At 36.3% G+C, this 24,564-nt stretch overlaps 2 protein-coding genes across 5 annotated transcripts in view; one reads left to right on the top strand and one right to left on the bottom strand.

Moving 5' to 3' along the window:
• Positions 1–12,076, bottom strand: part of si:ch211-127i16.2 (probable flavin-containing monoamine oxidase A) — a 31,860-nt gene extending 19,784 nt beyond the window's left edge. Inside the window, exons 1-7 of the mRNA XM_026219681.1 lie at positions 11,807–12,076; positions 11,600–11,687; positions 6,229–6,409; positions 5,516–5,630; positions 5,267–5,424; positions 3,847–3,936; positions 3,017–3,101 (exon numbers count right to left, since the gene is read on the bottom strand). Coding sequence (XP_026075466.1) covers positions 3,017–3,101; positions 3,847–3,936; positions 5,267–5,424; positions 5,516–5,630; positions 6,229–6,409; positions 11,600–11,687; positions 11,807–11,924 — 835 coding nt within the window. The 5' untranslated portion in view covers positions 11,925–12,076. The remainder of the gene's footprint in view (positions 1–3,016; positions 3,102–3,846; positions 3,937–5,266; positions 5,425–5,515; positions 5,631–6,228; positions 6,410–11,599; positions 11,688–11,806) is intronic.
• A 4-nt stretch (positions 12,077–12,080) lies between these two features.
• vsig8a (V-set and immunoglobulin domain containing 8a) lies at positions 12,081–20,774 on the top strand. Of its 4 annotated transcripts, XM_026219705.1 has the most exons (12): positions 12,081–12,203; positions 12,664–12,750; positions 13,052–13,209; positions 13,476–13,537; positions 14,159–14,278; positions 14,412–14,506; positions 16,985–17,154; positions 17,302–17,506; positions 18,705–18,857; positions 19,499–19,621; positions 19,698–19,836; positions 19,933–20,774. In XM_026219705.1, exons 4-12 carry the CDS (start codon positions 13,518–13,520, stop codon positions 20,096–20,098), a joined length of 1,191 nt encoding a protein of 396 aa, XP_026075490.1. In that variant the 5' UTR covers positions 12,081–12,203; positions 12,664–12,750; positions 13,052–13,209; positions 13,476–13,517; the 3' UTR covers positions 20,099–20,774. The 4 variants fall into 4 exon arrangements, with proteins under 4 accessions (XP_026075490.1, XP_026075492.1, XP_026075491.1 ...); XM_026219707.1 differs by lacking the exons at positions 12,081–12,203; positions 12,664–12,750 and having other exon boundaries at positions 12,839–13,209; XM_026219706.1 differs by lacking the exons at positions 12,081–12,203; positions 12,664–12,750; positions 13,052–13,209 and having other exon boundaries at positions 13,336–13,537.
• Positions 20,775–24,564: the final 3,790 nt, after the last annotated feature.

Here is a 24,564-nt window from a genome sequence, read left to right as displayed (position 1 = left end):
GTTCACATCAAATTTAAAGTACCCAAATTATGCCACTTCGAATATAACCTTTCCATGCAGTGTGTAATATGAATGTAAACAAACTGCAAAGCAGTAAAGAACCTTAGAAATGGCATAATAGGGGCACTTTAATATTCAGTCAATGTTTATTCACCCTCATGTTGTTTTTAAACCTGCATGCTGTTATTTTTTATCTGTGAAACAGAAAATTAGACTTAAAATAATTGCGAAATCTTAATATCAATGTTACAAATAAATGCAAAAAAATCATTACGCATGATGATTATTCTTGGTTTACCAGGGGGCTCTAAAAGAAAAATTACATAAATAAAAGATATATGTGGAATATAAAGCATGGCCACTATTATGATACTTGTTTGGAGCTTGAATGGCAAGAACATTTGCGTTCTGTGAAAACAAAACAATAAATGAGTTTGGAATGATACTAAAGTAACCATTTTCATTTTAAGGTGAACTGTTTCTTTAAAAATGGAATATAATATGAAACTCAGTATTGAGAATATACAGTGAGACGCAGCTCTTGTGGGCTGCCACGAACAGAAGTCTTCTATTACCTGGCATGCATAATAAAGTATATCAAGTCAAGCAGTTCATTAATCATTGAAATGGAGGTGGTGGGGGAGGGACTTCACTCATTATAAAAGATAGATGGATGTGAGGTTAAAACATTGGTCTCCATCAGCCCAGATGACAAGACGACACGCAGCGGGACAAGCTAACACTCGAGTGAGAGAGGCAATAGGCATTAAAAGACCAGTAGGTGTTCAGTTCCCTGAGTGGATTAGTCTGTATATCACAGACAGCAGCTAAAAACTGGAATTAAAAACTACATTTAAGACATTTTCTGAAAACAATCCCTTTGAAAATAGTGGTAATACTTTACAATAGGGTGTGATTTTTTAACATTAGTTAGTTTTAACTAACATGATCTAGGAATAAACAATACATTTGTTACAGTATTTTTTTCATCTTTGTTAATGTAAGATAATGAAAATACAGTAATTCGTTGTTCATGATAGTTCACAGTGCATTAAATAATGTCAACAAATATAACTTTTGATTCTAATAATATATTATTAAATGTTGAAATTAACATAAACTAAGAACAGTATTTTTCCGTGCTTAGTTCATGTTAAGTAATACATGTAACTAGTGTTAACTAATGAACCTTATTGTAAAGTGTTACCGAAATAGCTAACCGAAACCTATATGTTAATACTATATTATTAGTGATAATAAATATTAACATTAACAAAATATTAGAATAGTAACATATATTTAAGACATTTTCTAAAAACATTTTCTTTAAATGTTGTTATCATGTTCTCACCCTCATGCAGGTCCCAGTACTTTATTTTCTATTTTCTTATTTCATATTTTTTTTCATTTACATATTAATAAAACACAGAAGTCCTTGAGCAGCTTTCCCATTCAATTAAAGTGGATGGTGAATAAAACTGCCAAGCTCAAAAGTATAAAAGAATGAAAAAAGTACAGTGAAAGTGGTCCGTATGACTTCTTCTGCTTTATCCCAATTATTCTGAAGTTATATAGTAGCTTTGTTCGAGGAACTGACAAAAAACATATTATTCCCTGACTGTCATTACTAAAGAAAAAAAAAAGCTATAAGCTTGTTGTTTTTTTATGCTTGGCATAAACTTTTATTGAATGGAAAAGCTGTCGAAGAACATTCTACTAAAGATCTAAATAATACTCAACTAAAACAGTATTTTGTGTGAATTACGATATGGAATTACAAAAGCATGTAGAAATTGTTTGCATTGTATCATAATTAAAATACCTATGTGTGTGTGTGTGTGTATGTGTACTGGTATTTGTGACCCTGGACCACAAATCAGTCATAAGGGTTAATAAGCTAATAAATAAGCTTTCCATTGATGTATGGTTTATTAAGATTGGACAATATTTGGCCGAGATACAACTATTTGTAAATCTGGAATCCGAGGGTGCAAAAAAAATCCAAATATTGTGAAAATCGCCTTTAAAATTGTCCAAATTAAGTGATTACCAATGCATATTACTAATCAAAAATTACGTTTTTTTATATTTACAGTAGAAGATTTACTTAATATCTTCATGGAACATGATCTTTACTTAATATCCTAATGATTTTTGGCATAAAAGAAAAATCTGTCATTTTGACCCAGTAAAATATACCCCAGCGACTTAAGACTGGGGTCACGTATATGGTCTATGAGGACAAAAATGTGTATAAACGACATGGGGAATACAACATAAACATTGTTTATGAGGACACTTCCTGTGTCCCTGTAAAACAAAAGGCTTAAAAAACAAACAGAATGGTGTTTTATGAAATTCAAAAATTGCCAGTAGTTTTCTTTAAGGGGTAGGTTTAGGTGTAGGGCAATAGAAAATACAGTTTGTACAGTAAAAACCATTATGCCTATGAAGAGTCCCCGTAAACCATAAATGCAATTATGTATGTGTATATAGTCACTCAAAAAATACAGCTTGTGTCATGCATCAGTAAACCAGTAAAACTATTCAAAGTTTTCAGGCTTTTAACATGAGAGAACAGGCCAGAGGGTGGACTACTAAGCACACTGCCTTCATTATTTAATCGCTGAATTCTTTTCGGACGGCTGTCTGATCTCACCAGAGTCTCTGGTTTTTAAGAATTCCCGTCACCTGTCAGCTTGCCATCTGTGGATTCTGATTTAAGGCCAGAAGGATGGAGGCAGTTCTGACACCATGTGTAATTCAGAGCTGTCCTTAGATCCGTCACATTAAAAGTGTCCTCGCCAGACTCAGCCGCGCAACAGACTGCACCGCTCTATCTGTTAAACAAAACGCGGCAGCCAAACTTGCAGCCAGGATGGCGGTACTCCAGGAGCAAGTGCACTATGGGGGGGTGGGGGGGGGCACATGACTGAAGGCTGTTTTGGGGTCAGTGCGACAGATTGTTTTGTATGAACCATGTGATTCACGTAGAATCGTGTGTGCGTGCACTAACCTGCCAAGTGAGAAGGACACGCAACAATGACAGCTTTACAAAAGACCGTGTCTGCAGAAGTTGTAACTTTTATGTTCTCTGAATTCTGTAAGAGAAAAACATTTTAATCATATTAGAATTGATTAAAAACTGAAAACCTATTAAGTCTGGAATTGTGAGGTTGGGACTAACTGAAATGCCAAGGACACTGACGATGCCCTGCTGTTTCAAATCAAAAAAAAAAAAAAATAAAAAAAAAAAATAATAATAATAATAATAATAATAATAATAATAATAATATATATATATATATATATATATATATATATATATATATATATATATATATATATATATATATATATATATATATATATTTGCCAGTAGTGTATATATATATATATATATATATATATTATATAAATCAACGAGTTCATGTGGATAAACAGTGGGGGTGAGTACAACTTTCTACTCAGGTATGTTGATGTAACACCATTAAGATGGCTAATGGATTTTACCTCTCTATGTGTCAGAGCAACATTATAGGCTAATTCCCCAACGGTAGGCTTTCAAAAGATTTTGTGTCACCAATCCTTAAATGAGAGCCATCTAATGGAGTTGATTTAGCTTTTCTAAATATTTCAGTTCTGACAAGCACTTCACCGTACAATAATGTACAATACAGAAATGGAAAGGAAGAGGCTGTGCATAACAAACGGGAAGCACACAGCGGGACCTATGTCTTGGTTTCCGAAGAGTATCTTGTTTAAAGGAAAGGACTTATCTCCCGCACCGCTGGTGGAGAAATGCTCGTTATCTCTGTGTCAACCTCGCGCTGATGGAGTCGTTACCTGACATATGGTCATTACGGCGGCGCCAAGCCGAACCCGTTCTTTGCCGATCTGCTCCACTAGCTTCTCCGACAGCTGCTGAGTGCCCCCCTGTGGAGAGAGATGGCCATCATACTGAGCTCACCCACAGCTGCTGCTGCTCTCAACACACAAAAACACACCACAACACCTCCTTACAGATATCTGTGTTGTGGCATGATTCCCCACTGGGCTTCTTATCTGCCACAGTGATTATGAAATCACTTTCAAAGTATCTGATGTATGAAAAAGTATCATGCCACGGTGATAGATCGGTGTCGCTTTGTTTTATAAGACTATAAAATTGCATCGCCTGTATGCTCCGAAACTGCAATGGCAAATGTGCATTGTAATAGTATGCAGTGCTCAGTGGTTAGATCTAATCTGGTGGAGAGATAAACAAGAAAGAAAGTAGGTAAAAGAGGAACAGAAGATAAAAGCTCTCCTAAATGAGCTGCTTTTCAGCCTTTCCCCTAAATCAACTGCTGATATCTGATGTCAGGTTCCAAGCTGGCCCATACACAGCCATACGGAAGTTTTTTTCAGTTTTTATATTTGATATTTTTTATTGATATTTTTATTTTAAAGTATTTTTTATGATTTTTTTTGTCATTTCTATTGTATTTTTATTCTTTTGTATTTCTTTATAATCTTTTTGTTATTTGTATAATTGAATTACGGTATGTATGTTTCTTTATATTATTGTTAAAAACGAATTCAAACTGGGGTGCTCATATTAATATAGGAACCCATTTCCACCATGGAATAAAAACAAATAACGCAATGGCAAATTTATAGCTCACAATTCTGATTTTCTTCTTCTAATAAATTAGAATAAATTTATAGGTAGGTCTAAAGGCCATATTTAACAAAATTTTATTCAGAAATACACAAACATTTACCTTAATCTTAAGTAATCATTTTAATTTGAAAGATGCGATATACACAAGTTTCTTTACATTTCATATTATTTTACATACATTGGTATACGTATTTTTTTTAACCCCAATAAAACCATACAAATTATTCCATATTCAACTAACACAGACCGAAATTGAAATCTATATTTGTAAGTTTTTTTTTTTTTTTACTTTTATGGTGGTTTTAATTATTTTTGGAGCTTGACATGCCCTGGTCACTATAACTATTGTTATATTTTTAGAACTATGCTTACTTCGGTATTCAATGGAAGAAAACAAGTCATGCATACATAAGGGGGAATTAACAATGACAACATTTTAATGTCTGTATGAATTATTCCTTATAAACCAGTTGGTATTACAAACACCTGGACTTTTAATCCATGCTTAGCCTTGTAACTGAGCAAATATCAATTGTTGAAAGTGTGAATGATTTCTGTCACATCTCTGTGTTGTTTATCCACCTTATCTCTCTCCCATACCTTGACCCTTAACTCCTGGCCCGAGCCAGGTGTGGTCTCCAGGAGTCGTAGGGTGCCCCCTGCTGTAGCGGAGTACATCAGAAAATACAGGAAGGAGATCTGAGAGGGTTCCAAGCCGAAAACGATTCGGCTACACAAAGCCAGCTCCTCTTTCACCTCTTAAGGACACACAGATAGATAAGTATCGACAGATGGCAATGGGCTACTTTGCATAAAGCAATTGAAAATGCAAGAAACGCAAATGCTCACGTGTGGTCCAGATGTATTTTTCCATGAAGGTGTGAAGCGTCATGCCATCATACAGCTCAGCGTTAGCAGAACTCATTGGGTCTTCAACTGATATGTTCTGAGTAAGATGGTTAATCTAGGCGATACACACATAATTTAAGGATACACGGAAATGAACATTCTGGGCCAAAAAACTGAAACAATATAAAATGTTCAGTATTATTATTTTTTTTTATTTAACTCAATAATATTAATGATACTGAATTAAAAAAAAAAAAAACAAGCCAATACACTTTAGTTATTATTATTAAATATCCATGCATTACTGCACTAAATTTTTTACAACTCGTATTTTCAGTGCATCTAATCCACTTGAAGAATACTTTTAGTACACTAACAACACATTTCTCACCTTACGGTTCAGTTTGAAACTAGCATGATGTCAAAAACGACCTCAATAGATTGGACAAACCCATTAATCCATTCGCCACTCTTAGTAATAGCAGCTAAAAAGCTTTCATACATCTGTAAAGGTCTGAGCAATCTACAAGATCTATTGTGGCTGAGCGTACAAGGTAAATATGCATCTTAAAAACAATATGGAACCTGAAGTAAGATATTTCATTAAGATATGAAATGATGGCTATTAGTCACATTCTAGTACTCAATAAAAAAAATAAGTATTTTATTGTGGACCGGCACTTTGTCAGATGAGATGGTGTTGTTTCTCATACCCGCCACATAACCTGGGTGAAGTCCAGCAGGGCCAGTGGGGAGTATGACGGCATGCTAGAGGTGTACGTTTTGATTTTGGCATGCGGACCACCCACGTGATGCACCTTCTTGCCCTCAGTGTATTGTGGGAAGACCTCCAAACCAAGCTCTCGGATAAGTTCCATGACATGGGTCTGCGAGCTACAGGACATGAAAATCAAGTAAATTACCAGTAACCGTGTTTCTGCACATATTCGGACATCTAAAGGCAGCCAGACGTCTGCCTCAAATCGACTTGGTGTAAGTTGATGAAAACCCTGCTTGCCCTCATCTAAATTGAAGGCTTTCACAGCCCCAGGCAACTGCTGTTTATTGACCTCGGTGGACTCTGGAAGTAGCTCTGGGTTTTTTTCTAATAGTTCGGGTAGTGGATTACAGCAATAAACATCTCGCTTGAAAACACATTTCTACTGCTTGTAGGCTTTTGGGATTTTCCAATTATCACACCTCAAAAACAAGCAAGTTGGGGCTAGTTGTCACAATCACTGTTATTAATCTCCTATTACATTTTGACTTAATAATTGTTTGTTTCTGCTGTTATCTTCGTTTTGCGGTGCCTGTTTGACAAGAAAGCACGTGCATTTATGAGTTTTAATGACTTGCGACTTGCTTGCTTTCTGTTATGACATACTTGAATGGAATAGAAATATAGGCAAAATATTACTTTAAATTCATATAATTTTAAGAATTTAGAACATAATAATAAAATGTAAAAGTTATGTGCTGCGGAAAATATTTCTCAAGTCACTGAAACAACGCATACAATTTATTCTCATTTCGCTTTCGCCAGGTATTAATTTTAGACCCTGGTTTGGGGTCACACAACTATTTTGGTGTTTAGCCCAATTGAGACCTGTGCCCCCGTCAATCCAATTTTCAAACTGCTTGTCTTATGCTGGAATGCTGGAGCCTGTCGCAACTTTTTGGACCGTGGAAACATCTCCAGGTTACCTAATTTAACCTCGGTTCCTTGAGAGGAGGGAATGAGATACTGCGTCATCTGAGGTGTCGCTTTGGGGTGTTATCCCTTCCTTCCTTGAATCTACTGAAGTCCTAAGAAATATCACGGGTGAGAATTCACCCGCCGATGATGTTCAAGCAAGCAAAATAGAAGTGGGCTCCCCCACACTATAAGGTTGCGCTGAATGACATTGCCTCAGAATCTTTGGACTGAAGCAGAGTACAGCTGACAAAATCACAATGTGCTGGTGGCCAAATAATAATCCAATGATTGCAGCACTAACACAGACACTATGGCATAATGTTACGACCGCTGATAAGCTTGACAGTGCTATGTGTTAAACGTGACAGTCATGCCAACACCTAGTAATGATGTCCACTGCAACTGTGATGCCGGTGCTGTCATGAACATGATACACACAACTTCAACGACTGCCGCAGTCAGCCACATGATCTATTTGACTCCACCCACAATCTTCAAGTTCAATTTGTAGACATAATCCTTCAGCAAAGGCAAACTCAAGATGCGAGTGGAGAAACATTTAAATAACGGAACTGACCTAAGTGCCCAGCATGAGTTGATCATGTGGAAGGGCGAGAGGTTATCGGCCACTTGAAATTCTTTATTGACAGGACATTTTGCCGGGAAACTATAAACATGATGGTTTCAATCCGGACACAAAGGCCATTACAGTTCCTGTCACTCACAACGAGCGAGGGACGTGAGAACAGCCATAAGAGAGCTGACAGTCTCGCCATGAGTGAGAGCAAAGCAAAGCACTCTGCCAAAGCTGCAGCCATCAGCTTGAGTGCTTCCTGAGAACTCTTAAAGTCAGAAACTTCTCGGCTCGAAATGAACGAAGTATAGGTTACAGTCTGTGAGTCCCCCGTGAAATGCAAGCACACATCACAACAGAGCAAAGTTGCACAAAGTCCACTGCACATCAGCCTATATGACCAAGTTGAAACACACGACAGAGAGGGGTATGGCCATGAAATCTCACAGTCATCCAGTAGCTGCTCAGCCTAGAGCTGTAATCAGGCCATAAAAGTTAGGCCTGACAGGACCCGAGCTCTACATGTTCGGCCCGAGCCCGACAAGTACATTTTGATTGACAGCTTTTTAAAAGCAAAAACCCGTTTACAGCCCGACATTATTCAAATGTGCGCACACACACAGCTCTTTTGCTTTTGTCAAGAATGAGTCATTTATACATGTTTTAACATAATTTATTCATAACTAACGTAGACTAGACCACTTGGAAGTTGGAATAAAGAAATAAAATAAGTCCTCTGTAACATAGAAACATCTAAGCACTCTAAATAGGCACAGGCTCATTTAGCCTATAAATATACCAACGCACCATAAAAACAAGACTTTTAACAAATTAAATTAAGATAAATTTTAAACTAAGATGGGTATTTGGCAATAACGAAATTGAGATAAAGGCTCCACTGGATTTGCTTCGCCACTAGCAGCTGACATTTAATAAAAGAATAATGCCAACATTAGCGTAAATACTCTGTCCACATTATGAATTTAAGACTCAATTAATATTTAGTTATCATTTGAAAAACCTTTACTCACAGAGATTGGGCTAAACCTACATGTTTTTGTGGAGGAAAATGATTGAATCCACTGTAGATGGCTTCAGCGCGTAAACATGGTCAAAACTTTTCCACACCTCAGACTTTGCTTTAGTTGCTGGTGCAACCAAAAGGTGATCATTCCATTTTCGTAATCAGCATCCATTTTCGCATCTTTCTCACGCTTATCGAAACACATCACATGACCGCTCGTTTACAACGCAAACCGGTGCGCAAGATCGAGCCTGTGTAAGATTATATAAATTAAGCCCGAACCCGTCGGGTCCCATAGTTCAAGTCCGAGAATGATGGAGAGGAGATGAATCTCTGGGCAGTCAACTCTATGAAGCAGCATCAACTTAACTTAAGCCCCTTTCACATTGCACGTTGGTCACGGACAACTGCCAGATTGCCTTCTGTGAACGCAAACACGTCCCGGGACCTAGTAACATTGCCAGAACCAATAAAGTAAAGGGTGTGTCATAGTGATGATGCACCTTATCGTGCAACTCTTTTACTTGGTGTTTTGAAGGCAGCTTAACGTTTGCAAACTATAATGAAGCAGAGATCAGGTAGTTCCTCAATATCCACACTGAAGCTGATATCGTTCACCAGCTTAAGTGAAAGTTAACGTGCCTAGGGTTTTCAACTTCACAGCCCGATGTCACGCGTCATTACGAGACCTTTGTGTGTGAACGCATGCACATATTTCGGGAAATCACTGGGAGTTTGAATGAACCAAAATCTAACGATCCGGGAACAATTGCCGGGACACATTACCCATGTACTATCCAGAATTTCAGTGTGAAAGGGGCTATAGAGGCAGGGATTCTGCAGATGCACAGATACACTGAAATACTTTAGTCCTCTTAAGTCCTCTTTCCAGCCTTTGAGAAGATCTGTTTCTTCCAGAGCAGTCTGCGGGAGTGTTCTGATAATGCACTCTCTGGAGTCTACGGAAGAGCTTGTCACACCTCCATACAATCCAACATGGACAGAAGCAGTTCATGCTTTTATTTGGAACTTTATCTTACCAGAGAAAAGAGGTCCAATATAGAATAATTTCTGTATTCTGTCTTATAGCTGTCACAGTCAGCTGGAACAGTCATTGCTCAAAGGCAACTAGTTTTTGATTACAAAAGACGCTGTTTCTGCCACGATCATTCTCTGGATTCATTGCTGGCTCAGGCCCTATGCAAAGGGCTGAGGCAGAGCAAGATAACAGTCGCATAGAGCGAGTATGGAGAGACATAGTGTTGAAAACAGGTCTAGCAGGTGTATCATCATATGAGGGCCAGTGTCAGTGTACAGTGACTAGTGTAAAGTGACAATATGTCCCTTTATGAAAAATCATGGCTAGCTGGTGTTTAACATAGAAAGGCAAAGAATAGTGGAAAGAACGACAGCGAGTGACCAGAAAATTTTCTATAGGACAGACCGGTGCATTGAGACTTGGGATGCTTATATTGCATGAGTGAGTGTGTGCCGTGAACGCTTTGTAATCTCTACATGACCAATAACCGCTCTGAGGGGGGGGGCTGCATATTATGAGAGTGAGCACGTGGCAGAAGATCTAGAGGGGAGAGCATGAGAAGCGAGGCTTCCTAAAGGGTTGGGTGAGAGCAATGGCCATTGACTAGAAAATTGTTATGAGATTTCATAAGGCTTTAATAGATTTAAGTAAGGAGGGGATAACCCACAAAGCCATCTTCGATAACTCGAAAGGGAACACAGATAGCCAGTCTATCACTGTACATTAACACAGTACATCAGCGTTAATGCTTCTCATTTACTTTGAATGGGTGACGCCATGCATTGCCAAACTGAATCAGCATTGCATCACTGGTGTTGATCTTGTAAGAAGTGGAAATTGCTCAACTTTTTAGGTGCCAATGGAGGCCTTGGCCAATCAGCTGCAATATAATTGGCTGTCGTCATTCTGACAATCGCTACAGCGCCAAGCTTCATGATACATTCACTCGGGGACATCAACTCATTTACTTTGAATGACTGACGTCATACGTTGCCGAACTGAATTGTGGGTCCATCATCATCTTGTCACTAGCATTGCTCATGCAGAAGTTGAACATTTCTCAACTTTTCAAGTGCCAACAGAGGCCTCAGCAAATCAAATCGGTTTATGCAAATTGCCTAGCTCAGGCGCCAAACTGTGGTCCAAAGTAATTGGCTGTTGTCAATATGATGGCGTTAGCGCCAAGCCACAGAGATGACACACACACTACCCTTACGAAAGGAAAATATATTTCTAAATATATATTGTGATATATTGTAATATATTATTTTCCCTTTTTATTTTCTAATATATTATATATCTGAATACATTTTATAATATATTGATTATACATATATTATATAACATATAGCAAAATATACAAATGATTGCCGCCTTCAATATATTGCAATATATTGGAAAAAATAAATACATATAAGAATATATGCCTAATATATTACATTATATTTTCCAATATACTGCAATATATTTTTGTTTCATAAGGTTATGGACAATTTAGTGTCTCCAGTTAACCTATCTTGTCTGTGGACTTAGGGGAAACCGGAGCACCAAAAGGAAACAAAAACTTAAACGTGTAGAACATGCATGTGCAGTTTGTAATAATTTATTTTTGTTATTTGGCGTAATGAATCATATTATGATGCGAGAGCATGAAACGGAGCCTGATAGCGTTTGTTAACTGCATAAATTGCCATTAAAAACCCTCCCTGAACTATGCATTAATAATAATTAATTAATTAATTAAAGCTTACCTGGACACCCACTGTCCCCCCATGTCCCACTGGTCAACGCCATTCGCAGCTGGCAGTTGTTTACTTACAGTACGTCCTCCGACACGGTCTGTGCAGAGCAAGAAACAAATAATTGTTTTGTTTAAAGTTAGCTGTGCAAGCGGTCTTATATAGTTCATTAAGAAGAATATCCACAGCAAAAGTTGTTGTTTTTTTCTTGAGACGCACCTCTGGCCTCCAGAACCAGGACGCTGAGTTGAGGGTTTCTCTTTTGCAGCCTGCGAGCTGCGCTGAGGCCGGAGAGTCCCGCGCCGACTACAACTACGTCAAACTGATCCTCACTCATTCCTGTAGCGGTTTGAACAAATAACGCGATGAAATCTGTTATACAGGCGAATAGAATGCCTCGACTGTCCTGCAGAGAAGCTGTAAAGACAAGGGAGTTGAAAGTTCGTCTTTATTATGCACACTTGTTGCTGCCACCTATGAACTTGGCACTTCGCTCTGATAAAGGGTTGGACTAAGCGGATCGTTGACTGTGGTGGGACACCGGAAGATAGGCTCCTTACTCAGACCTCCCACAAACTGACCATTGTGTCTTTTTGGATTTCTGCGTGGCTAAAGTGTTAAGTATTATGTAAACCCCCAAACAATAAAAAAAATAAATAAATAAACCAATCTATATAAAAAGACAAATATGAAAAACAAAAGATTTTATAACAGCAAAAAATGCATTTATCACACACACAGCATGCACAAAGTGAAACTATTGCCTGCTTTTTGGGCAACAGAAACGAAACAAAACAATAAATAAATGTAAAAAAAAAAAACAAGTGCATAAAATAATTTCACCTATAGGGGTACAACACTTTTTTCTAACTTTCTTCTGAATAAATCGTATACATTTATATTTAATGGGTGTGTGTGTGTGTGTGTGTGTGTGTGCGTGCGTGCGTGCGTGCGTGTGTGTGTGTGTGTAAAACGCATGAGTTGTTTAACTAAATGAATAGCATATAACCTTTGACCCAAACAGTGTTATTTTGTTTATTCATATTTTTTAAGAAACATATTTCTTTTCCCAACAGCATTTCTGAATTGCATGCCATCTGTTTACCATCCGAGTCTCATATGTGAAGCCAAAGTTGCCGAAGCAGCTGCTAAATGTCCTAAATGTATGTATTTTCATGATCTTTCATTCTCAGTTTCTCAAAAAGCATGGGCATTTCTTAAAGATAAGGTTGCAGTGGCCTATTTTTGCCTGCATGAAGGAGTCTGGCTGTTCTTTGTAAAGGAAGGAATCACCTTTAGATGGACTTCCATTGCATATTTGCTTGATGAAAAAAAGCACTGTGCATAGAAAGAAAAAAAAAACAACAACTAATCAATAAACATAATTTATTTAAACAGTTGCCCTGCATGTTGATGTACTCAAACTTCCCAATAATGCATTATTATGTCCTTTGTTTTTCTGAGTGGAGTAACCAGCTGTCACCTGAGAACAGTCTCTGTGGACCACATCACCATGGCACCACCTTCACTTGATACCAGAGGGGACTCATTGTCTCACAGAGGAGCCATTCAGAAGGTGAAATGCACGAAGACTAAATCAGAGATGAACTGGCTCTCAATGTGTAAGTCTCTACATATTATTTTACAGATATATCTGTGTTTTTATGGCCTATTTTCTTGCTCAGATAAATGTTTGCATAGTGGAACCTGTTGTTCCGGTCGATCAGCATAAAATAGCCAAAATGTTTCGTCTCGTGTTGTGCAATGTATGGTACGGGATATATTTGGCTGAACAATGAGTTTACAGGCTCTCAAAACAGTGTAGGAGGAAGAATGGAGTGTGTTACAAAAAGAAAAGCAACAAAGATGTGTTCTTTTCTCTTACCAGAGGGAAGCAGATAAGAAACTGTTCGCTTTGTGGTTGTGAAAAATGTCTTTGGGTCACAACAGGTGCGTATTTCTGACTTTTGCTGATGTATAATATTTTCCAGGTTTTGTGTCCTATTTTTGCTCTTTATATGTTAGATACATGTATTCTACCATTGGACAGTTTATAACAAGCTGGAGCATTTTGCTAACGTATTACGTTTTTTTTTTTTTATGTTTCCTGAATGTTTAAAATGTCATTTTTGTTTACGGACCAATCTAACAAAAGGTGCAAATTGAAATAAAAACAAGGTGACAAGATAGTGGAATCCAAGATTTGGAGACATAAAATCTTTGACTAAGAGATTTACAAGCTGTTTTTTTTTTTTTTTTTTTAACTGGGTAAACCAAATTAGGTAAAGAATGTTTGCACAGTACAAGGGTTAAATGTTTTAAAATATTTTACTTTATACAAATGTTAAGGTAACATGCTATTAGACAAAAAACCCAACTAAAGTACCATAATAGAAATAACATTTAATTTAATACATTTCATTTTGTGATAGACCATACTTCACAGTACTTTTATGGAAATTCACTAATAAATTACACAAAGTTTAAAATGGAATAAAATAACAAACTGAGATCCAACAAAGACAGAACTGATCATTAATTATCGGTGTAAAATAGTTGTCCTTTTTGCAGTCTCTTTTCATTTCTAGACTCAAGCGTGTGTCTTAAAAATTTCAATCAGCTGAATGGGAGGAAGTGGCACAAAGAAAGGTGTCCAAACATGAATGTACAAAAACACTGCTGCAACACAAGGTACTGTGGGTTCAGACTGAAAGTTCCAAATATTTTACCCAGCAAGACATGCTCATTATCTCCCTCACAGTCACTTTTCAGTTGTGCTCTTTTTCTCTAGCTTTCACTGTCTTTTTACTTCAATCTTTCACAGATGTATGAAACAGCCTTGCGTGAGACTCACAGGTTTGTTCCCGTCATCCTCATTTATGATACTGACTGCGCTCGCCATGCTTTCTCTCAAAGCAAGTAAGTTTCTTTGCAAAAAAAAAAAAAGGGTTGTACTTTGAAACTTGAGTTCTGACACGTTCTAGATCAGGTTAGTTTGAAATTCTGCTCACAACACTGCTAAAGTTCCTTATTCAGGCCTGAAAGTTATCCTTCATCCAAGCCATGGATGTTTGATGGGATTTATTCACAAGCATCTGGACCAAATCCAGATATTAGTAATTTGGAGAGTTTCATTATATGAACTCATATGAATCATTCATGAGAGACCAGCAGGACAGACCGTGAAGCCAGGAGCGTATGAGGGATTTTGGAATTACAGGCTAATTGAAAATGACCATCCTTAGGACTTTGAAAGACAGGGAAAAAGTGACCTAGAAAAAGCAGAATAAATCGAAGACTAGCTTATAACTTATTTCTTGTTTGAAGCTTCATAACACATTTAACAGAAAAGTGTCTTTTTGTCTTATAGTTTGTTGACCAAAAAAAGTTAGATGTTTATCGTCATTCATAATATATATATCAATATATATATCATTCATAAAAAGATACAGCTGGCATTTTTTCAAGTCATTGATTTCCTCTGAAATCTTATTTTCGGAATAGCAGTTTTCAATTTATGTGTAAAATAAAGTCTGTGTTTAAACGTTCATGTTCTGCAATATAAAATACACAGGGTCTTTCTAAAATGTGGATTTTGGAACCATTGTGTGCTAAGTTGCTAATAAGTTGCTATTAACTACAACTACCAGAAGAGCTGCAACTACACGAGGATGTGAGGTTATGTTGTTAGTCAGTATAGCAACAAAATTCATATTGTAGATTTGACTATGTAATATACGGATAGCCAATTTCTTTCACGTATTTTTTTTTTTCATAAGAACAAGTCAACATTATAAAATACTAAGTAATAACGAGATTGTAAAGCCATAATTCTGACATAAAAAGTCAAAGTTATGACCAAAAAAGTTTTTATATTAATGACTTTATCTCATTATTCTGACTTTTGTTTCATAATAATAACTTTTTATCTCAAGTAATTTGACTTTGACATGAGTGTGTGTTTTCTATCATTATCTTTTTATCGCGTAATTTCGACTTTGTCATATAAATTTTTTTTTTTTCTGTCATAACTATTACATTTTTTCTCATGAGGTGGAAATGGGCCTCCATGGTGAATATGTAACAAAAGATTCAAGTTTCTTCACCAGTGTTGGGTATAGTTACTTTGGAAAGTAGTTAGTTAGGTTACAACGTTACCATCAATTAAAAGTAATCAGTTATGATACAGCGTTACCTATTCATAAAAGTAACGCGTTAGAGTACTCATGCGTTACCAAAAATTAAAAGCCGTTTGCAGCGGCTCACACATGACAGACACAGCCCCCGGCCCCTTTAAATGCACCTAGAAGTCGTGACTCCCGACAATGAATAACGTCAGTCATCCGACTAAATTAACACTGCAGGATAACAATAACAGGAAAGACAGTCAGCAATCGGCTATTCCACATGGCGTTTTATTTATTTATTATCACAGAACATATTATTAATCAAAATTCGCACCTAACGTTACCCAGCCCGGGTAGCCTAGGCTACTGTATATTATGAGCACCACAAGATAACTCCTGATTTTTCTTTAACTTTAAATAATGCAGTTATCAAAGTACAAGTATGCTTACTTGTAAACACAACCTTAAACAGGCTTGCAGATTTAAATCCATTTAGAAATGATGAACAACCAGCCAGCCAATGATCTAACAGAAATTAACAGCTGCCTGTCAAACAAAAATGATAACAAACCGAATTAAATCCTTCACTGCCACACAGGCAAATGACAAATCGCTTAATAGCCGAACTAATTATTATTAAAGTGTCACTCACAGTCACAAGCCTAAATTCGCTTTAACACAGTCCTCTTACATTTACTCTTCAAAGTAGTGATTAAAACGTAGCGTTAAATTTGAGGTAGAATTTTTGGCGGTCGACAGAAGCTTTTCACCAAAGCAGAGTGTGCATTTTACCGTTATGTTCTTTTCTTTTTCGTTGACAAATTGAAAATAATGTGCGTACTTCCATAAACCAAGCGCTGTCCTCTCTGCTATCTTGCCGGGAGTTCGAAAAAAAAAAAAAAAAAAAAACCACACACACAGGGTCAGGCGCAGGGCACAGACGCATCACAGCCATTGACTTTACGATCACAGAGCTTCGGCTCCGCTGATACTGTACATCCGCAGGTGGCACAGTAGACCTAGGACAACTGTCTGACAAAAAGCAGGCTGCAGTCGGGATTTTCCTTTCCTTAAAATAACGGATTACTTTTTTTAAAAAAATAACGAAGTTACTGATTACTTACGCACGAAACTAACGCGTTAAGTTACAAATTTCAGGAAAAAGGTAATTAGAGTACTCTAACGCGTTACTTTGTAACGCGTTACCCACAACACTGTTCTTCACATAATGTTGATAGATGCACATTCATTTTTCGCTGAACTTTTGCAGATGTGACAGCAGCAATGAAAGTGACCTCAAGTGGGCCACAAACTTTGAAGATGGCTCAAGGGGAACCGGTTACACTAGACTGCACCTACACATCAAGTCAAGCAGACATAGGCGAGCTTGACATTGAGTGGTCAATTGTCAGCCCAGACACCACAAAAAAAGACCAGATGGTGCGTAAGGAAATCAGTCACTTCTTCTTATCCATGAAATAAATGACAAATTGGCTTCCCTATAGGCACTGTTTTGAACGGTCTCACTGATGATCTATTCAAAAACAACTATCAGCTTTAACTGATATTAAATATTTTGTCCATTAGATCATATCATACACAGGTGGAAGGAGATATACCCATGGTGACCCTGATTTAATGAAAGGTGTGGACTTCACAGCTACAGACCCTTCCCAGGGAGATGCATCTCTAACGATCGCCTCACTGACTGCCAGTCACGATGGAACGTATCAGTGCAAAGTCAAAAAGACACCTGGGGTGGACAGCCGGAAAATATCGCTGATAGTGATGGGTAATGTCATGTATAAATCTAGTCTTTGTATCAGTCTCATCAGTATTTACGTACACCAATGTGGTACTATAAAAACAAACTGTTTGTGTGAGAATCCTGGTAGTCCAAGGATTTTTAAGTATAAGTGCATTTTTTTCTACTGTATTTAAAATAGAATAACTTTAGATAGGATTTTACATAATTTACTTAATGCTTTTTTGTATAAATAATTTGATGAGAAAATAAAACCAAAGCTCAGGTGTTTTTTTATTTCTTTTCTTTTTTTAATTATTGTGTGCATGTGTGTGGTTTACCATTCATCAGTCATCACAAATATACAGGTCCTTCTAAAAAAAAATTGCATATTGTGAAAAAGTTAATTATTTTCCAAAATGTAATGATAAAAATTCAACTTTCATATATTTTAGATTCATTGCACACCAACTGAAATATTTCAGGTCTTTTTATTGTTTTAATACTGATGATTTTGGCATACAACTCATGAAAACCCAAAATTCCTATCTCAAAAAATTTGCATATCATGAAAAGGTTCTCTAAACGAGCTATTAACCTAATCAGCTAATTAACCTTTATACTGTTTCCTCATTATCATTTTCTTAAACTTCCACAGCTCCTAACAGGGCAGGGGTCATTACAGGAACCGTTGTTGGATGTTTACTGCTTATCATGATTCATGAGCTGTATGCCAAAATCATCAGTATTAAAACAATAAAAGACCTGAAATATTTCAGTTTGTGTGCAATGAATCTAAAATATATGAAAGTTTAATTTTTATCATTACATTATGGAAAATAATGAACTTTTTCACAATATGCACATTTTTTGAGAAGGACCTGTACACGATCACTACTCTAAACTGACGGTCACAGTGATTAACCTCATTCATTTCTATGTATTCCACTTTGTAAATTTGAAAAGTCAGCATTTGCATTAAATACAAATAATTGTGCTTGTGTATAAATTAAATTTACAAAATGAACCTACAATAGCAGAAAACAGCTTTTGCTTCAGGCAAAACTCAGAACCATTGAAAAAGTGTTGGAAAATGATTTTTCCTCTAAAAGGTTTATTTTGAAGAGAAATCCTTGAGGATAATAGCCACTTTGCAGAAGTTCTTTTAGCTCTCTACAAAATAACACAGTGCAATTATTTAAGCTGTATGGGTGAATTATAACAGTTGTTTGATTCTCTGTGGCAGTGAGGCCGTCTGTGCCGAAGTGTTGGGTTGATGGCGTTGAAGCCGTGGGTGAGCCAGCATCTCTCCGCTGCAGATCAGATCAAGGCTCTGCTCCTCTGCTGTATTCATGGAGGAGAGAGAGCGGAGGTTCCATTCCTCCAGATGCCATTCAGAGTAAGTGCTACCTCTGCTGATAATGTATTGTAATGACATGCTGCTTGTCCATCAGGTGATTCCCAAACGTTTTGACTCTACAAAACAATATAAAAAACACCACTTTGATATTTAAATAATGTCTTTATTTTGATAGAAATTATGGCTTTTGCAGAAAAATGTGGAAACTATTAAAACATTAAATAGAATTTAAAGATGTTTTGGATTGCAGTGACAGTACCTAAATAAATAAATAACACACACACACACACACACACACACACACACACACACACACACAACCTGTAAGTGTTCTTCTTAAAAAAAATAAAAATCAAATCTGCATGCATGGAGCATTTGTTGATGGAAATGCTGGAATTTAATTATCATTCAATCTTAGCAAGGATTAAATAAGTTATGTACGTATATAATAATATATAGACATTGTAAAATATTTTCATATTCAGATTACATTTTTTTAAGTAAATACCAACCCTTTATAATTATATAACAGTTATAAATAGTACTTGAAATAAATGTATATTTTTTCTGTTAGAATAACTTTTCTACAAGGAGGAAAAGAAAGATACTCCCACAGATTCGCTGCATTATCATTGTGGTTATTAATTAATTATATATTTTTTTTTCTTTACCACATATAGACTCCCTCACAGGAGAACTTCTAATCAGCAACCACTCCGTAAGCCACTCCGGTGTCTATTCCTGTGAAGTTTCCAATGCTGTTGGTAAAGAGAGCTGTCGGCTTAACCTTCAAGCTTTCAAGCGTAAGTGAAGTGTAGTGCTAATCAGACCAGTGGTTTTATACTGTTTCCTCATTATCGTTTTCTTAAACTTCCACAGCTCCTAACAGGGCGGGGGTCATTACAGGAACTGTTGTTGGATGTTTGCTGCTCATCATGATCATTCTGATCATTATATGGCTTCTCATCTTCAGATGTAACTGGAATCGACATGAGAAAGAGTTCTCCAATGACATTAGGTGATATCAACCCCTCCATTTTTCTTCATGAATCCATCCATTTCCTTCAGTTATGTAAAGTTTGATGATGATAATGAGATTTTCTTGTCTTTAAAGAGAGGATGTTCCCGCGCCTGAGAGTCGCCCTACCAGCCGGATTTCCAGCTTCCGTTCAGGTGTGGCCTATAGCCAGGTGGGCCAAACCCAAAATGAGCATCCGCTCTCAACTAACACCAGCTATAGCACTGCAAAGTATGACAGCAAGTTTGGCTATGCTGTATGAGATTCTTAGAGGTAGTCATACTGAAAATTGTAATTAGTTTGCAGTTACTAAATGAATGACCTTTTAGCGGATTTGATCATGTTTCAATTTACAAAATGGAATCAACATGCTGTCTTGTAATTGTGTAACATTCGATGTAATTATACAGTAGATGTAATATGAGAGAAGGATACATTATATGTCTCAGAATAATGATGCACAAGCAGGTCTAGATCATATAAGGTGGTGATGGTATTGGTAGAACTCTTACCAAGACCTTAATCCAATATTTGTATGTGAAGAGCTTCCAATATTGATGTGTTTTGTTATGATTATGTACATAAATATATGTATGCTTTTTCTGAGATTTGGATGTTTATGGTTATGATCGAACAAGCCATTTAAATTCAATGACAAAAAGAAATCAAATAATAATAACAATAATTTGATGTATAGACTGATAATTTTCTTTATTCTAAAGTATTTTTATTTGATAAAATGTTATGTTTTGCTGTTGTTTTGTCTCTATTTTTGCCCAAAAGATATTACTAAAATGCATTTGATTTTTTTTTTTATATTTGTTTCTGCCCATAAAGAATTAAAGTTGTTTTATTCAACAATTTTACAACTTTAGATGTTGTACTGAAAAGTTGAAATTTGTATGTTGAATTTGCAATAAATTGTTTTAAGAAAGTCATTTGCTGACAAATAACAAAGACATGATACTTGTTTGAGGTTAGCCAGGAAGAGGAGTCAGAGGAGCACGTGGTCTTGAGATACAGCGGGGATAATGTTCAGAGAGAGTTGAGAGAGATAGAGGTTCAGAACATGACATTAAAAGAGCTATTGAGCACACAACATAGGGCACAGACTTGGTGGGTTTTGTTACATGTCACCCAAAATCATCACAATTAAAAGAACCAAAGACTTAAACTACTTCAGTCGTAAAATTACAAATGACTTGCTTCTTGCGTATGTTCAAGGCTGCATCTCATTGCTAGTTTTAATTGATTTTAGTGCTGCATTCAACACCATAGATCATAATATACTCATAGATCGATTACAAAACTATACAGTTATTCAAGGGTAGGCTCTAAGATGGTTTAGATCCTACCTCTCCCATCACTACCACTTTGTTTATTTAAATGGGAAGTCATCTCATTTATCACCAATAAAATCTGGAGTGCCACAAGGATCCGTCCTAGGTCCTCTGCTATTTTCAGTATACATGTTGGCCCTTTGGCCCTTTGTAATTTTATTAGAAAATACTGGATTAGTTTACACTGTTATGCTGATGATACTCAACTATGTATCTAAACGACACCAGATAAATTATCTAAGCTAACAGAGTGTGTTAAAAATTTAAAATATTGGATGACCAATCATTTTCTCCTATTAAATTCAGATAAGACAGAGATATTACTAATAAGCACTAATCACCACTAATAAGCTACTACTAAATATTGTAGAAACGTAATTTTCTGTAAAGTTGCTTTGCAATGAATTGTATCATAAAAAGCACTAAACTTGAATTGAATATAATTGTTCATGGAGGCTAGAAGAGAAAAACGCCTTATATTCAGGTGTGCATAATTATTGACCAGGTTTTTGTTTACAGATAAAATGAGCCAAAAAAAGAGAGGTTTAACAAAAAAATATATATGTTACATGCCCATTAGAAATATTCAAAACTAATGCAATACTAGAAATTGGACCATTGGACAGCTAATAAATAAATAAATAAATAAATAAATATGGAGAAGGAAAGATTCATATTTTAAGGAATAAAGGTGAAGAATTAGGTGTGAAATCACCAGGAACAATTTATTCTGCAGTGCCACCATTTTCCAGAACTACAACCTTCCTGGAGTCTCCACAAGTACAAGGTGTCAGGTTCTCAGAGACTTAGGTTAAGTAAAGAATCCTAAAAAATGACCCCAACTGTGAATGAAAAAAAAAAGAAAAAAAAAAAATGAAACCCATACTTAAGTGTAGTAAAATACTTGAAGATTGTTTTACAGGCTTTATTGAAAAGTTGAGAGGGACTCTTGAAGGACATATCCTCTTTTACTGCTGTTTGAAGAATTTATCTTCCAGAATCAGGTGCCAGACAAACAAGACTGAAAATCTCAAAAAATAAACTGTCTGCACACTTGAATCCTTAAAGCAAATTTAATCACCAAGCTTTCGGTCAAACGACCATTCTCAGAGCATTCAGACAATAAATGTAGCAATCAACTTAGCTGTGTTCAAAACACATCAGGACAACCAACAGTGATTACCACACCTGTGAAAGCCCAGTAGGAGAGTTGTAGTCCAACGGTGGGAGTTGTAGTTTCGCAAAAAGAGGAAAAGAGAAGGTCTGCACATGTAAAAAAAAAAATAAAAAAAAAAATAATAATAATATATATATATATATATTTTTTTTTTTTTTTTTTTTTTTTTGTGCCCACAGTTTCAATAGCTTACTCATCTGATGCCCACCTCTAAATGCAGACGGCTCGCTTGCTCAACACAACCCGGCGTTACAGCAGCCATAATTCCAGCCAATCAGAGATGAAGCTGCTAAATTCTGATTGACTGCTTTGACAACCAATCAAAACATTCCTTGCATTACAACAGCAGAGGAAATATAGTGCGTGCATAATTATTATGCAAATTAAACTGATCATACTTTTTCCAAGCACAATTTACCAATTATCTTAATAACTATTAATATTGTATTTAATTATTTATAACTGATATTTAATTGTTCATGAAGGCTGGAAGTGAAAAATGCCTTATATTCAGGTATGCATAATTATTAAGCAGGTTTTCTTTAACAGATTGAAAATCTCAAAAGATAAACTGTCTGCACACTTGAATCCTTAAAGCAAATTTAATCACCAAGCTTTTGGTCAAACGACTATCCCCATGGCATACAGACCTCTGATCTCTGAACTCCATGATCTCCCTTCTGATTCCATTTTAGCTATGTTTGATGTAGAAATTCTTTATACCAATATTTCTCATGAACGAGGTATTACAGCACTAGAATACTACATGCAGAATCGCCCTGAGGATGTTAATCCTCCTAACAATTTCGTCTGTGATTTGGCATCATCAATCCTTAGATTAAATTTCTTTGCTTTCCACCAGGAAGAATATTCCCTCCAAGTTAAAGGCACAAGTATGGGGAGTAAATTTGCCCCCAGTTATGCTAACGTGTATGTTGGATTCTCTGAACAACAGTTTATTTTTAATGAGGACAGAAATCCCTTCTACAGTAAAATCATCAGATATTTTAGATATTTAGATGATGTCTTGTGTGTTTTTAAAGGGTCCCAAGATGAGCTGAATAAATTCAACAGTCACCTCAACAAGATGAGCTCAGTTCTAAAATTCACTGTAGAATCTGACTCCATTTGTGTGCATTTCTTAGACATGTGGATCAAACTAGAAGATGGTAGACTGACCACAACCCTCTATCATAAAGAGACTGATCGCAATTCGTCCCTTCTGGCAAGCAGCTAGCATCCCAGTGCCTTAAAAAACGGCCTGCCTAAGAGTCAATACTGTATATATATATATATATATATATATATATATATATATATATATATACAGTACAGACCAAAAGTTTGGACACACCTTCTCATTCAAAGAGTTTTCTTTATTTTCATGACTATGTAAATTGTAGAGTCACACTGAAGGCATCAAGGGCTATTTGAGCAAGAAGGAGAGTGATGGGGTGCTGCGCCAGATGACCTGGCCTCCACAGTCACCGGACCTGAACCCAATCGAGATGGTTTAGGGGTGAGCTGGACCACAGACAGAAGGTAAAAGGGTCAACAAGTGCTAAGCATCTCTCTGGGAACTCCTTCAAGACTGTTGGAAGACCATTTCAGGTGACTACCTCTTGAAGCTCATCAAGAGAATGCCAAGAGTGTGCAAAGCAGTAATCAAAGCAAAAGGTGGCTGCTTTGAAGAACCTAGAATATGACATATTTTCAGTTGTTTCACACTTTTTTGTTATGTATAGCAAAATATATAATATAATTCCATATATAATTCCACATGTGTTAATTCATAGTTTTGATGCCTTCGGTGTGAATCTACAATTTTCATAGTAATGAAAATAAAGAAAACTCTTTGAATGAGAAGGTGTGTCCAAACTTTTGGTCTGTACTGTGTATATATATATATATATATATATATATATATATATATATATATATATATATATATATATATATGCATAGATATATAATTTAATGCAAAGATAACTTTCGTACGCACATTTTCTAAAAGAATGCACTTTTGCACGCTCAAAATATAATCTTTCGCGTTCATAATTGTGGCAGAGATATAATCCCATAGTAATGCACGAATTACGCTGGACGCCAACCGCCGTTAAATTTTAAAAGAAAAAGTAGAAGAACCACACAGACACCTCTTGAATGCGTCAGCGTTTAGTGCAGTGCGTCGATTTTGAGGGAGGGGGGAGA

The sequence above is a fragment of the Carassius auratus genome, chromosome 35, assembly GCF_003368295.1.
Source record: "Carassius auratus strain Wakin chromosome 35, ASM336829v1, whole genome shotgun sequence".
Taxonomy (NCBI): domain Eukaryota; kingdom Metazoa; phylum Chordata; class Actinopteri; order Cypriniformes; family Cyprinidae; genus Carassius; species Carassius auratus.
Note: the sequence above shows the minus strand (reverse complement) of the source record. Positions and strands in the feature narration are given on the sequence as shown.